Genomic DNA, 13,116 nt, shown 5'->3' with positions numbered 1-13,116 from the left:
ATAAGGGATGTTGTCTACCCTTATGAACCCAGCTGCTAAAAGCTCCCTCACACACTTTTCAATTTCAGTTTTCTGCACAGGACCATACCTATAGGGCCTGCTATTTGGTGGAACACTGCGCTCTACAAAAAGAATTCTGTGGTATTGACTTCGATGAGGAGGAGGAGCACTTGGTTTTAGAAATATGCCTTCAAACTTGGCTAACAATTCCTTCAATTCCAACTGCTGTTGATCTATGAGATTCTCAGAAATAAAGTTGGTAGTACGTGATTCCATGTGCTGCACCTTGGGTTCAGTTTCCAATTGATAAAGTACTACACCTACGGTGGTTTCTTGTTGTAACAATTTCTGCATTTGTAAAGCTGAGATATCCTCAAAGCTGTTACTAACATTAGCATTACTTGTGATGCAAAATGTTCTGGAATCCCTGGAAAATTGCATGGATAACTTATCAAAGTCCCAAAGAACAGGACTAAGCGTTCCCAGCCATTGGATCCCTAATACAATGTCACACACCACACACCCCACCGCCCCCCCACCCCCCCCCCCCCACCCCCCCCCCCCCCCACAAATGGAATAGCATACAAATCTGTGATGAACTAGAAGTCCAGAATCTTAATATAAGCATGAGCTAAAGTGCCTTTAGTAGCTACCTTCCCTCCATTGGCAATCTTCACATTAAACAAGTGTTTAGGATCCAATTGTTGAGCAAAAGCAATAGCTTCCAGCACATCTAGAGGCCTTAAAATCTTCACATCATGTCGCAGCTCTGGTTTCAAGCCTCCCACAAAGCATGATTTGAACAGTGCAGGATTGATGTCCCTCGTCCGATTGGCCAGTCGTCAGAATTCTATCACATAATCCCTCAAAGTCTCTTTCCGCTTCAAATTAACCAAACTTTTTGCAGAATCGTCCAACTCTGAAAGACCAAATTCTTGGCATAAGACCTGTGTGAAATCATGCCAATCTGAGTAATTTTCCAAACACCTCGCCCATTTGAACCACTGCAGTGTATCTTCTTCCATGTGAAAGGATGCCATCTTGACTTTCTTGGATTCTTCGATATTGAAAAAGTCAAAGTAGTGCTCCACCTTGTAAACCCACTCCATTCGATCATCAGACTCATTGAATCTTGGAAAATCCATCTTAAAAAATGGAGGGCGAGAGAGATGATTGAAGTTCTGCCCTGTATCTTGATAATTGGGGTCAAGGTGCAACCTTTCTTGAATCTGGGGATCGCTGTGTGTTGCCTTGGACGAATCGCCCACAATCCCACAATTTAATCGCGTTATGATCGATTGCAGCTGTAACATCATTCGGTCCTGGTTCGTCTTGAAATCCGTCTGAATCGATTGAAACTCCACATTCGATTTCTTGAATTCGTCGAACTTATCTTCCAAGCTTGATACTCTGGACTCCATAGATTTCCTCGAAGCTTGCCGCGTTATGCAACAAAGAAGGATTGAGAGAGTGGAACGACTGGCTCGATACCAATTGTTACGATCTTACTCGACGTCTTCTTCTTGCACAGAGAGAAGTAACAGGAAAGGGTAACAACAATATTCCATTAACTGCCTTCCTTCATTTACAATCTCACTATTTATAGAAGTTGTACTAATATCTAACTAACCAACCCTCCTTTCACCCAATTCCCAACTAATTCCCAACTAATCTTGCCACCTGTCAGAGATTCCTAACACATACAACGTTTAAGACGTGTCGTTCTAAGAAGTTACACATATTAACCACAAGAAGCCTTAGTTAAATTTAGGGACAACCCTCTGCCAAAATTGCTTCAAATTACTTTTCTAAATATCCTAATGGTGGCCAATCATCAAGACAATTAGATAGTATAAACACAGTGATTAATAATTCAAAACCTGCATGCATAATATCATAAGTAAATTGAAAAGAAACTACATATTCTTGCTAAGACTCAAGGCATCGCCCTAGCAAATAGAAATTAGTTACGAACAATCACAAACAAAAATATTATTAAAAACATGGATAGAAAACACCTTGTAAATAAACTCGAATTGTCAAAAACCTCTAAGTTAATGCGTCTCTTCTCCCTAATGGCTAAAAAGCCTTATTTATACTACTACAAAATAAAATCCTACCTAGAAAAGGTCTTCTAAAAATTAGGAAACATAATAGAATAAGATAATTTGAAAATAAAATGTTTCCTATTCCAACTAAAATTCAGACTTCTCAAAAAATCAGAATTTTGACCGACCAAATCAACTATGATTTAGTCCCAAAAGATCTCTTTTTAAATCTTGATATGTCCCCAACAAATCCTCAGAAGGAATCTTCCTCAACATATGCCATCTTGACCTTTAAAATACCCAAAATGTCCAAAAACGTCAATATGGGAAAGCTGCATGCTGGGCCTTCTTTTCTTCGTCACGGTCAAACTGCTTGGTAGAAAAATCTGGAATTTTGATACAATCATCTTGAAAGACTCATGAACATCCTCCAATAAGAATCACTCCAAAATTCATCTGTTTGATAACTTTATGCTCAAGAGGAAGTCAAATGTCCTACATTGAAAATACAATTCAAAGTATCAAAACTTCACCAAAATAACCAATAAAATATAACTAAGATTAGGGTAAAATATATAGTATAATATCGACTCATCATTACTTAGTAAATATTGTTTAGAAATATTTCTCTTACAAGAGGTCTTATGTTTGAATCTCATGAGTGACTTAGCTAGTAAAAAAATATGCCGCGCTCATTTGAAAAATTTATGGTGAACCACTAAAAAGGTACATTAGGCTCACTAACATAGAATTTAACTAATTACAAGCTTTGAGAATTCAATGTGGTCTATCATCTATATATATAAAGTGAGAGCCCCAGTTTGGTGAAGCTTTCTAAACTCCTAAAATACCCTTACTTAATGACAGTGCGCAAATCAAGGATTTGATACCAAAAGAGGGACAAAAAGGTAAAAACATTAACTATTTGAAACCTAATGGAAAGTGAAAAGGAAGAGACAGTTGCCAGTTCAGTTATTAGTCGTACTCCAACTTCCCACGATCGAAACCAAAGAACAGTTTGACGATTCCCACGACGAAACCAAAGAGCAGTTCAACGATTCCCATGATCTGAGTTTAGTTGAAGGTTCAACAACAACTGCCCACATACCACCGCTATATACAGATGAATTTCGAAAAGATCCCAATTTTCGAAACCAGACTTTGGGACGTCGTCTTGGAGCCCATACTCTTCACACCTTCGATCCCGGACGCCCACTTTCAAGAGCCCAATCTCCTGGCTGTTGCTCATCTTCCCTTCTCTCTTCCGATCGCCATATTTAAGTAAGTTTTCCATTTTGTACAAATCTCTAACCCCAACTTTCCTTTCCATTTAGCTTTCGATTTCAACCTTTGATTCAAGATTTTTTCCAATTGCAGTTTTTTTATTTGGTCCCATCATCTGCACACTTTTTTTTTTTTCCATCTTTCCTTATGTGTCCTTAGTAGCTTCCATCACTCTTGCTCTCTCAAAGATTGCATTGAGGCAGAACACGTACTCACTCAAAGACAATCTGGTAAGCATTTTCTTTTTATGTGATACAGTCTTAGATTTTTTTGTATTTTCCTTGGTTCTTCGGGGGTTTGTTCAAGTTCTCGAGGGATTTCAAGTTTTTGGGTTGATGATTGAATTTGGAGCTTAATGTGTTTTTTTGTGGTATTTTTTATAGAGGTAATTTCTTGGTGGGTTTTGTGTTTACTGTAGTCAATTTTGGGTTTTGTAGATTGAGACAGCAAGACTGAAACTCGAAGACGAACAAGCAGAGGAGGAGGTCGGTGAAGAAAAGAGAAGCAAAAGTAAAAGGAAAAAAACGTGAGTTATTTTTTATTATTCTCCCTTTTGAAGAGCAATTTTTGGATTTTCTTTAATTTGTGTCAATCTCCACCTCTGTTCTTCCACTTCCTTTCCACCTCTGTTTGGTACTTTTTAATTTAAAAATGTATCTGTAAATTTTTTTCTGAATTGCATTTGCTTTCTGTAGTGTTTCGAATCTTCTGATTGCATGCTGGCTTTTTCTGGAAATGGGTTTTATTCATGAACATTCTCATTGCTGCAAATTTGATTAATTGTTTTTTGAACCTTTGGATGTTACCAAGATTTGATTTTTGCTAAAGGATCTGTCTAATTACATTGGTTTGTGTTTTTTTTGGGTTGATCTTTCTTTTAATTTAATCATCTTGAAATAAAATTGGAATAACTGCATGTTTTCATTTCACAGTTTACTTTTTAAGTTTTTGGATAGATTGACTTGACCTTCACATTTCTGTGAATTTTTGCGTTGGTTGGTATCCTTTCTTCCTTATCATACTAGACAAAGGGTGATGAACAAAAAGATGGTTGCATTCCGAACAAATGGGGGGAAGTTGTGTCTAAAATTACCTCTCAATGTTATATGTTTCCTTATTATTGAAGTCATGGTATTATATAGCTGCAGTTGGTTAGGTGCTTACGATCTTTTGCAGGAAACATGATAATAACTTAACTGATTTACTTCAAATGTATAAATTGTCTGTACCAATACTTGATGTGTGATAAAGTAAATATTGTTATGGAGGCTTTATATTTTGACTTTTAAGTTCTTTTGTGTTTTGGTACCAATACTTGATGTTTCAGTTGGCACCTCAGTCCTCCCCCTGAATTATTTCAGTTGACACCTCAGTCCTCCCCCTTTTTTTTATCCTACAACTTACTGTGTCGTCATGCTTTCTTTTTTCAGGCTCTTTCAATTTTTATAAAACTGATTCAAGTTATTAAAACAAATACAATTCATGTTTTGTTATGGTTTTACATACTCATTGGTTGCAGACCTATTCGTCGGAGATCGAATAAAAGGAAAGGTGGGAAAGTCCATTCTTGCCGTAGAGCTCATGTTGGCAGTGAACCTTGAAGAAAACGAAAGGTGAGAATAGCAGAACAGTTGGCTTTTTTCTTTTAGCACCGACTTATTTCCAAAAATTCCCCTAACCTTAATTAGCATTGGCACTTTCAACACTTTCGGAATGTGTTTGCATTTTTTTAATGGCCTCCTATGTTATAGTTATCAGGAAACATGATAATAACTTAACTGATTTACTTCAAATGTATAAATTGTCTGTACCAATACTTGATGTGTGATAAAGTAAATATTGTTATGGAGGCCTTATATTTTGACTTTTAAGTTCTTTTGTGTTTTGGTACCAATACTTGATGTTTCAGTTGGCACCTCAGTCCTCCCCCTGAATTATTTCAGTTGACACCTCAGTCCTCCCCCTTTTTTAAATCCTACAACTTACTGTGTCGTCATGTTTTCTTTTTTCAGGCTCTTTCAATTTTTATAAAACTGATTCAAGTTATTAAAACAAATACAATTCATGTTTTGTTATGGTTTTACATACTCATTGGTTGCAGACCTATTCGTCGGAGATCGAAGAAAAGGAAAGGTGGGAAAGTCCATTCTTGCCGTAGAGCTCATGTTGGCAGTGAACCTTGAAGAAAACGAAAGGTGAGAATAGCAGAACAGTTGGCTTTTTTCTTTTAGCACCGACTTATTTCCAAAAATTCCCCTAACCTTAATTAGCATTGGCACTTTCAACACTTTCGGAATGTGTTTGCATTTTTTTAATGGCCTCCTATGTTATACATGCAAATAGTTATAGTTATCAGAACATCTATCTGATGTTTTACCTCATCCAACAGCTTAATTACACTCCCACTGTTTTGGTTAGAAGTTAATTAGGAGAGTCTTCATTCCATCGACATCCTTTCCTTCACAATTTATGCTGAAAATTCATCGCACAATGTAATATGAAACGTTTAGTTGGCATGTTAACTTTCAGAAGCATGAGATGATCAACAATGAATGTGCATGATACCTTTTTTTTATCCTACTGGGTTGTCTTCATCTTCGGTCTCAAAAGCCTTCCTTAACTTTTCTTCATCTAATCTCAAAAGCCCTCCTTGCATGTTTCAGCTTTTTAGTACAGCTTTTATGTTTTGGATTTTTTTTTTTTGGCGGTTTACCACATATTTGGCTGAGTGGAAAAAAAAGTTAGTAATCATTTATGACTTCAGATTCCTTGAATGCTCAATATTTTAGTTGGTGGTGTGCTCTGTGATTTGTGTGATTCAGAGATAGTTGGAATTGATTCCTTGAATATTTTTCACTCTCTTTTTTCCAATTTTGTAATAAAGTGGTGTGCTGTGTGCCTTCTTAGTTCGATAATTAAGCTAAGTACCATTTGGAATCATGCTAAATAATTGATAGAAGCATAAACTAGATCTCATTTGGAATATATTATGAAGATTTATGCATCAATTTTGTTTGCAGACCTATTCGTCAGGCCTCGAAGAAAAGGGAAGGTGGGGAAAGTGTATTCCTGGTAATGAAAAGATAAGGGAGAGCCAGTGACAGATATTGGTTAGGATCCGATCTTTCAATTGTGTATGAATTGTTGCCTTCACTTGGTTTCTTTGAGGACTCAAAATTGTAATATGTACCTGTGTTGTTTTATACATGCGTTAAGTTCCAAATCCAAGTTCAGATGCATCTCTAGGTTCATTTCTTTCATTTTTAGAATCCTCAACTCCAAAGGTTACTGATAGGGAGCAAATAAACACTGATACACGAGTATAACTAGAAGAGGCATGAATGTAACGAAACTCCCAATGTCATATTTACCAGCCTTCTAGAAAACTCCCAATCAAGCTATCTTAGTATCACACACTCCATTATAAATGCTTACAATCACAGAGTTTCATCACATACCCTATTGATATGTTTACACCTTTACGTTTGTAAATGAATATAAATTTCCATTTTCTATTCGCATTTGAAACTGATGCTCAAAACGCTACCCAGTATCGAACTCTATCCCATATTTCATCTATTCCCACTCCCTTATAATCATAAAAAAAAATAAAAATTAAACGAATTATGCTCCAACCAAATGCTTGACTTTTAAATATTTGACAATCATATAATGTCCATATATAAATTAGAGGTATTCACATTTCCAAGTTTTTAAGTAAATCACTTCCATTAATAGGAGAGGGAAACAGCTGCAACTTGGACATTTGTTTAACGTCAAATAGGTGAAGCATCCTATACATTGTTTAAGTAATACCCCTTGACGTTAAACAATTAGAGGCATTCACATTTCCAAATTATTCATTGCAGTTTGAATTTGTCATAATTAAAATCAAGTTCATTATTACCTGGTGCGTGTCCTATAACTTTGACTGAAAACTTATGAATCTGAAAATTTTGATTTAAGGACATTAAATTTTTTCAACATGTATTCAGAAATGAAATTACATGTCATATTTTCAGATTTTTTTAATCATTTATGTTTTCCCATTTTATCTTCATTGTTGTTTTAAAGGAAAAATAGTAAAAATTGTATGAGAGATTACTCACATTTGTGCAAATTGGATGGAATATATGCTGCTAAATTCTTCAACGAACATGGCAATATGACAATAAGGCATGCATAACGATAACACCATTATCATAGTAAACGAAAATGATGTGTAGATAAATGTTTTTTCTTCTTCTGTTCATAGGCATCTACGTAGACTTTTTCGTATTTATGGAATGTAACAGAATTTGTATTCAATTTAGGTTCATTTATTTTTTAATTTTTTAGATAAATTTTTCCATGGAGCGTGGCCAAAGTCGTGCAAGACAATGGCGTCAATCATTGAGTCCTGAAGAACATCAAAGATATCTAGCTCGACGACGTTTAATAGCACAAGAAAAAAGACAACAAATTCCAACTCTATATGATGATCATACTATGACATCCCCCAGTAACATACAACAAGAAATTCCTGGTATTTATTTCATATTCCTTTTCCTTTAACTCATACTAATGCAAAAAAAAAAAAAAAAAAAAAAATCTAATTTCTAATTTTTCTTTTAACTATGCAACAAGTAGGTCCCAATAATATACAAGAACGGGTTCAGTTGGCTAACTATGATGTTGAGGTCGACCCCAGTAATATAGAACAACAAATTCCTGGTATTTATTTCAATTTCTTTATTTGTATTTGTTTCACACTTAAAAAATTAGGTTATTTTTTAAGAACAAAATTTAGGGAATTGAAATCTCATTGTATTCTTTTCTTCGATACTTTCATATTGATCTCAATGTTGTAGTTATTTTTAGTGGTAGTCTTACGAAATATTAAACTCACAACTAAATATATTAAATATTAAAGACAAAATTTTTAACTAATCGTATTATAATGTGGTCTATTTATTAGAACAAATTGAGCATGAAAGCGCGAATTCAAGGGTTTTGTCAGATATCACAAATCATGATGACCAAACTTCTACTAGAATGCGTACTCATATGGGACAGTTAGCACATTCAAATAGGTCACAAATATCTTATGGGATGCTCTCAATTCCTCCCCACAATGGTGAGCTTAGTATATAATTTTATCTGTATATAGATATGTGATTAGTTACAAAGAAAATTCTTATACTGAATGTTGGATATTCATGTAAAAATATCAGAAGAAGAACATGCAAATAGAACCAATTGTCATGTGCGCCAAACCAGAGGAAGAAGAAACCACAATTGTGCTAGAAATTATAATGAGAATCGGGGTATCCTAGGTTGCCAATTATCTGCTCCAACTACATGTCCGTACTGCTATGCACGATTGTTTGCTCGAGAAACTTTGAACATGTGTTGCTTGAAAGGAAGAATTGTTTTACCCCCAATACAATCCCCACCAGAAATGGTTGCTCTTTTCTCTGACCAAACAAATGAGGGTAGACACTTCAGGCAAAATATTCGAGCTTACAATCATGCATTTGCATTCACTTCAATGGGAGTACACGTGGATGAAAGAATTAATATTGGTGGTCGTGGGATTTACACATTTCGTGCTCAAGGTGCATTATATCATAAGATTGGTGGACTTTTACCAAATGAAGGGAACAGACCGCGATTTTTACAAGCTTATATATATGACACTGAGCATGAAGTTGAAAACCGAATGTGTGAAAGTGAAGTTTTAGATAGACGTGTGGTTGAAAAGATACAACATATGTTGAACAACCATAATCCTTTTGTTCATACATTGCGAAGCCTCGGACAACGCCAAGATTTGCCGAATTGCAAGTTGATCCTAAAAGAGCAACCAATAGATCGGCGTCAATATACTCTACCATCAGCATCACAAGTTGCGGCAATTATAATAGATGGAGATAATGCCACAATTGCAAATGGAAGGGATATCGTGGTGGAGACAATTAGTGGAAGACTTTCTCACGTTCGAGACTTTGTTGGATTTTATGATCCCTTACAATATCCACTATTGCTGCCTTACGGTACATATGGATGGGATGTTAACAGTCGTGATGATGGTGGAAGAGCAATAACATGTTGCGACTATTATGCTTATATGTTACAGGTTTGTACTGATAACATAATTTACTTCCCGGTATATATAGATGAATGATGATTCCTATATTAAAAGCAATATATGAAATTTGCTTTTGTAGATACGCCATAATGGATCATCACTTTTGCTTCGAGGTGGACGTCTCTTGCAACAATATGTTGTAGATAACTACATTAAAATTGAATCACAAAAACTTAGATGGTTGCGTTCTAATCAAGCCACAGTTAGAGCGGATCTCTACAAAGGACTTGAAGACTCTCTAAATGCAGGTCAACACAATGCAGGTATATATATCGTTTCAGTCATCGTTATTTAGAAATATAACTTTGTTTAAAGTGTGTACAATATATATAGCTAATTGAAAATAAAATATTATTAGGTAGCATCGGGCGTAGAATTATTTTACCATCATCATTTGTTGGAAGCCCACGTGACATGTACCAACGATATCAAGACGCAATGACTTTGGTTCAAAGATTCGGAAAGCCAGATCTTTTTATTACCATGACATGTAACCCAAGTTGGGAAGAAATCAAAAGCGAATTACTCGCTGGACAAACTCCACAAGATCGCCCTGACTTACTCACTAGAGTATTTCGTGCAAAACTTGAGCAACTAAAAGAAGACATCATTGAAAATGGGGTATTGGGCAGTGTTGTTGCTTACGCATACGTTATTGAGTTTCAGAAACGTGGTCTTCCACATGTGCATATGCTGGTTGTGTTAGATGAAAATGATAAGATCAATAACCCAGATGAGTATGACCGAATTGTTAGAGCTGAAATACCAAATGAAGATGTAGAGCCTCAACTTTATAATGTGGTGTTAAAGCATATGATTCATGGCCCATGTGGGATTCAGAATCCTCTATCTCCATGTATGAAAAATGGGAGTTGTAAGAGAAAGTTTCCCAAACCATTTGCACCAGTCACCGTTCAAGGGAATGATTCGTATCCAATTTATCAAAGGCGAGGAAATCGATTGCTCGTCTCACGTAATCGACAAGGAAACATAATGGTTGATAATAGTTGGGTCATTCCATATAATCCATGGTTGCTGTTAAGGTATGATTGTCACATCAATGTTGAAATTTGTGCAAGCATAAAAAGTGTCAAGTACTTATATAAGTATGTTTACAAAGGCCCAGACAGAGTGACAGTTGAAGTGCAATCAGACCCTCAATACGATGAAATAAAGCAGTTTCAGGATGCAAGATGGGTTTGCGCACCAGAGGCATTATGGAAAATATTCAAGTTCATTATTAATCGAATTTATCCATCTGTTGAGCGAATGCAAATACATCTTCCTAATATGCACCAAGTTCAGTTTCGTGCCGATGAAAGCATAACAAATATTCTACATGATGAGAGTACAAGAAAGACAATGTTGACTGAATTTTTTACACTTAATCATGTGGATGCAGAAGCGCGACATTATTTATACATGGAGATACCATCACATTACAGATGGATTCAAGCTCAAAGAAAGTGGTCTAAAAGAAAGAATCGTAACAAGGTTATTGGGCGAATATATGCAGTTTCACCTGCTGAAGGCGAAAAATTTTACCTTCGGATTCTTCTTAATCATGTTAGAGGACCAACATCCTTCACAAACTTGAGAACAGTTAATGGGGTTTTGCATCCAACATTTAAGCAGGCAGCAGAACAACGAGGTTTGTTAGAAAGAGATGACAGTATTCGACAATGTTTGTTAGAGGCCTCCACAATTCAGATGCCGTCGGCTTTAAGAAGATTATTCGTCACCATATTGGTATATTGTGCACCAATTGGTGTTCGAGGGTTATGGGATGAGTTCTGTCCATTCATGATGGAAGATTATGTTTCCATGACTAACATAACTCCCACACTTGCTACCAACATACTCTTGCGTGAGTTGAACATACTTTTGGTTCAATTTAACAAGAGTATAAACGAGTTTGATTTGCCCCAAATGACAAGAGGAAATGAATCAAGTTCAGGAATGACGGGATGTATTGAAGATGAAATATCCATATGTATTCCACAACAAGATCTTGATGCAATTGAACGCTTAAATGATGACCAAAAAAGTGTGTTTAACATAATAATGGGTGCAGTTCAACGATCGGATAATGCAACTTTTTTTGTGGATGGTCCCGGTGGAACTGGAAAAACTTACTTATATCGCGCATTGTTAGCAAGCTTGAGAAGGTTGGGGCACATAGTATTAGCAACAGCATCATCTGGAATAGCAGCTACGATATTGCCTGGTGGGAGGACAGCACATTCTAAATTCAAGATACCACTTAGTCTGGATGCATCATCGATGTGTTCGATCGGTAAACAATCTGATTTAGCAAAGCTAATACAAAAGGCAAAGGCAATTATTTGGGATGAAGCAACAATGACGCATCGTCATGCATTTGAAGCACTCGATCGAACGTTCAGAGACTTAACAGATATTGACTTACCATTTGGGGGGAAGATAATGATATTTGGAGGAGATTTTCGACAAGTTCTTCCTGTTATCCGGAAAGGAACCAAGTCCGAACTAATCCAAGCAAGTGTTGTTAAGGCATCATTTTGGTCACAAGTAAAGATTTTAAAACTCAAACAAAACATGAGATCCATAAATGATTGTGAATTTTCAGAATTTTTACTTCGTGTTGGTGATGGGAATGAAGATGTTATTATGGATGATATGGTAAAACTACCTGAATGCATGGTGATACCATGGGAGAGTGAGCATTCCATTAATCAATTAATTGCCAAAATCTTCCCTGACTTAGAGGATCATATAAATGATGCAACCTACATGGTGGAAAGGGCAGTGGTAACTCCTACAAATGAAGACGTTGATATGTTGAATGAAAAGATAATCAATATGTTTCCGGGTTTAGAAGAGACAATGTATTCATTTGATTCAGTTGAGGATGACGCAAGGAATTTGTATCAGCCAGAGTTCTTGAATTCAATCTCACTTGGTGGTTTGCCTCCGCACAAGTTAACTCTGAAAAGAGGTGCTCCAATCATGCTTTTAAGAAATATTGATCCGAAATTGGGATTGTGTAATGGTACAAGATTATTGTGTCGTGGTTCTTACCGAAATCTTATTGATGCTGAAATTCTAACTGGACAATTTGCCGGATCCAGAGTTTTCTTACCAAGAATCCCTCTCAAAAGTACTGATACTGCTGGGCTTCCATTTGAACTTACAAGAAAGCAATTTCCAGTGAAACTAAGTTTCTCTATCACTATAAACAAATCTCAAGGTCAGACAATACCACATGTAGGCGTTTACCTTCCAGATCATGTCTTCAGCCATGGACAATTATATGTGGCTTTATCGAGGGGGGTCTCAAAGTCAACCACAACCGTGTTAGTAAAAAGTGGCTCCATAGTAGGCCAACAAGGTGTATTTACACGGAATGTAGTATACAAAGAAGTCTTGCTTCATTCCAGCTAATTATGGTGATTCCTAATAGGTAACAGCTTTATTAACGATAACCTTTCAGTATGCATTTCTCACTTATCAATTAACTATTTTTATTTGATTTTTAATTTTCTCACTATCGTTTGTAGATTGGCAATGAAAATTTGAAGCATCAATCATGAACAAATGGGTGGAAATTGCAGCATTGATGTCAATATGTAAACTTTCTTTTCAAAAGAAACAATGACATATAGATTCTATGAG

General features: G+C 36.0%; 2 protein-coding genes across 3 annotated transcripts; both read left to right on the top strand.

Annotated features, from left to right (window-relative positions):
• The first annotated feature begins 2,862 nt into the window (after positions 1-2,862).
• LOC137721826 (uncharacterized) lies at positions 2,863-9,498 on the top strand. 2 transcript variants are annotated; one of them, XM_088692013.1, is made up of 10 exons: positions 2,863-3,329; positions 3,492-3,562; positions 3,770-3,858; positions 4,852-4,945; positions 5,434-5,527; positions 6,353-6,442; positions 7,671-7,857; positions 7,962-8,045; positions 8,290-8,448; positions 8,546-9,498. In XM_088692013.1, exons 7-10 carry the CDS (start codon positions 7,683-7,685, stop codon positions 9,496-9,498), a joined length of 1,371 nt encoding a protein of 456 aa, XP_088548139.1. In that variant the 5' UTR covers positions 2,863-3,329; positions 3,492-3,562; positions 3,770-3,858; positions 4,852-4,945; positions 5,434-5,527; positions 6,353-6,442; positions 7,671-7,682. The 2 variants fall into 2 exon arrangements, 1 of the variants encoding a protein (XP_088548139.1); XR_015961251.1 differs by lacking the exons at positions 7,671-7,857; positions 7,962-8,045; positions 8,290-8,448; positions 8,546-9,498 and having other exon boundaries at positions 3,426-3,562; positions 6,353-6,555.
• Positions 9,499-9,900: 402 nt separating this feature from the next.
• Positions 9,901-12,885, top strand: LOC148697580 (uncharacterized). The gene has a single exon (XM_088691956.1). It carries the CDS (start codon positions 9,901-9,903, stop codon positions 12,883-12,885), a length of 2,985 nt encoding a protein of 994 aa, XP_088548082.1.
• The last annotated feature ends 231 nt before the right edge of the window (positions 12,886-13,116 follow it).

The sequence above is a fragment of the Pyrus communis genome, chromosome 4, assembly GCF_041283825.1.
Source record: "Pyrus communis isolate YQ-2024b chromosome 4, ASM4128382v1, whole genome shotgun sequence".
NCBI classification, from domain to species: domain Eukaryota; kingdom Viridiplantae; phylum Streptophyta; class Magnoliopsida; order Rosales; family Rosaceae; genus Pyrus; species Pyrus communis.
The sequence above is the reverse complement of the archived record's forward strand: the minus strand, read 5'-3'. Positions and strand labels throughout refer to the sequence as shown.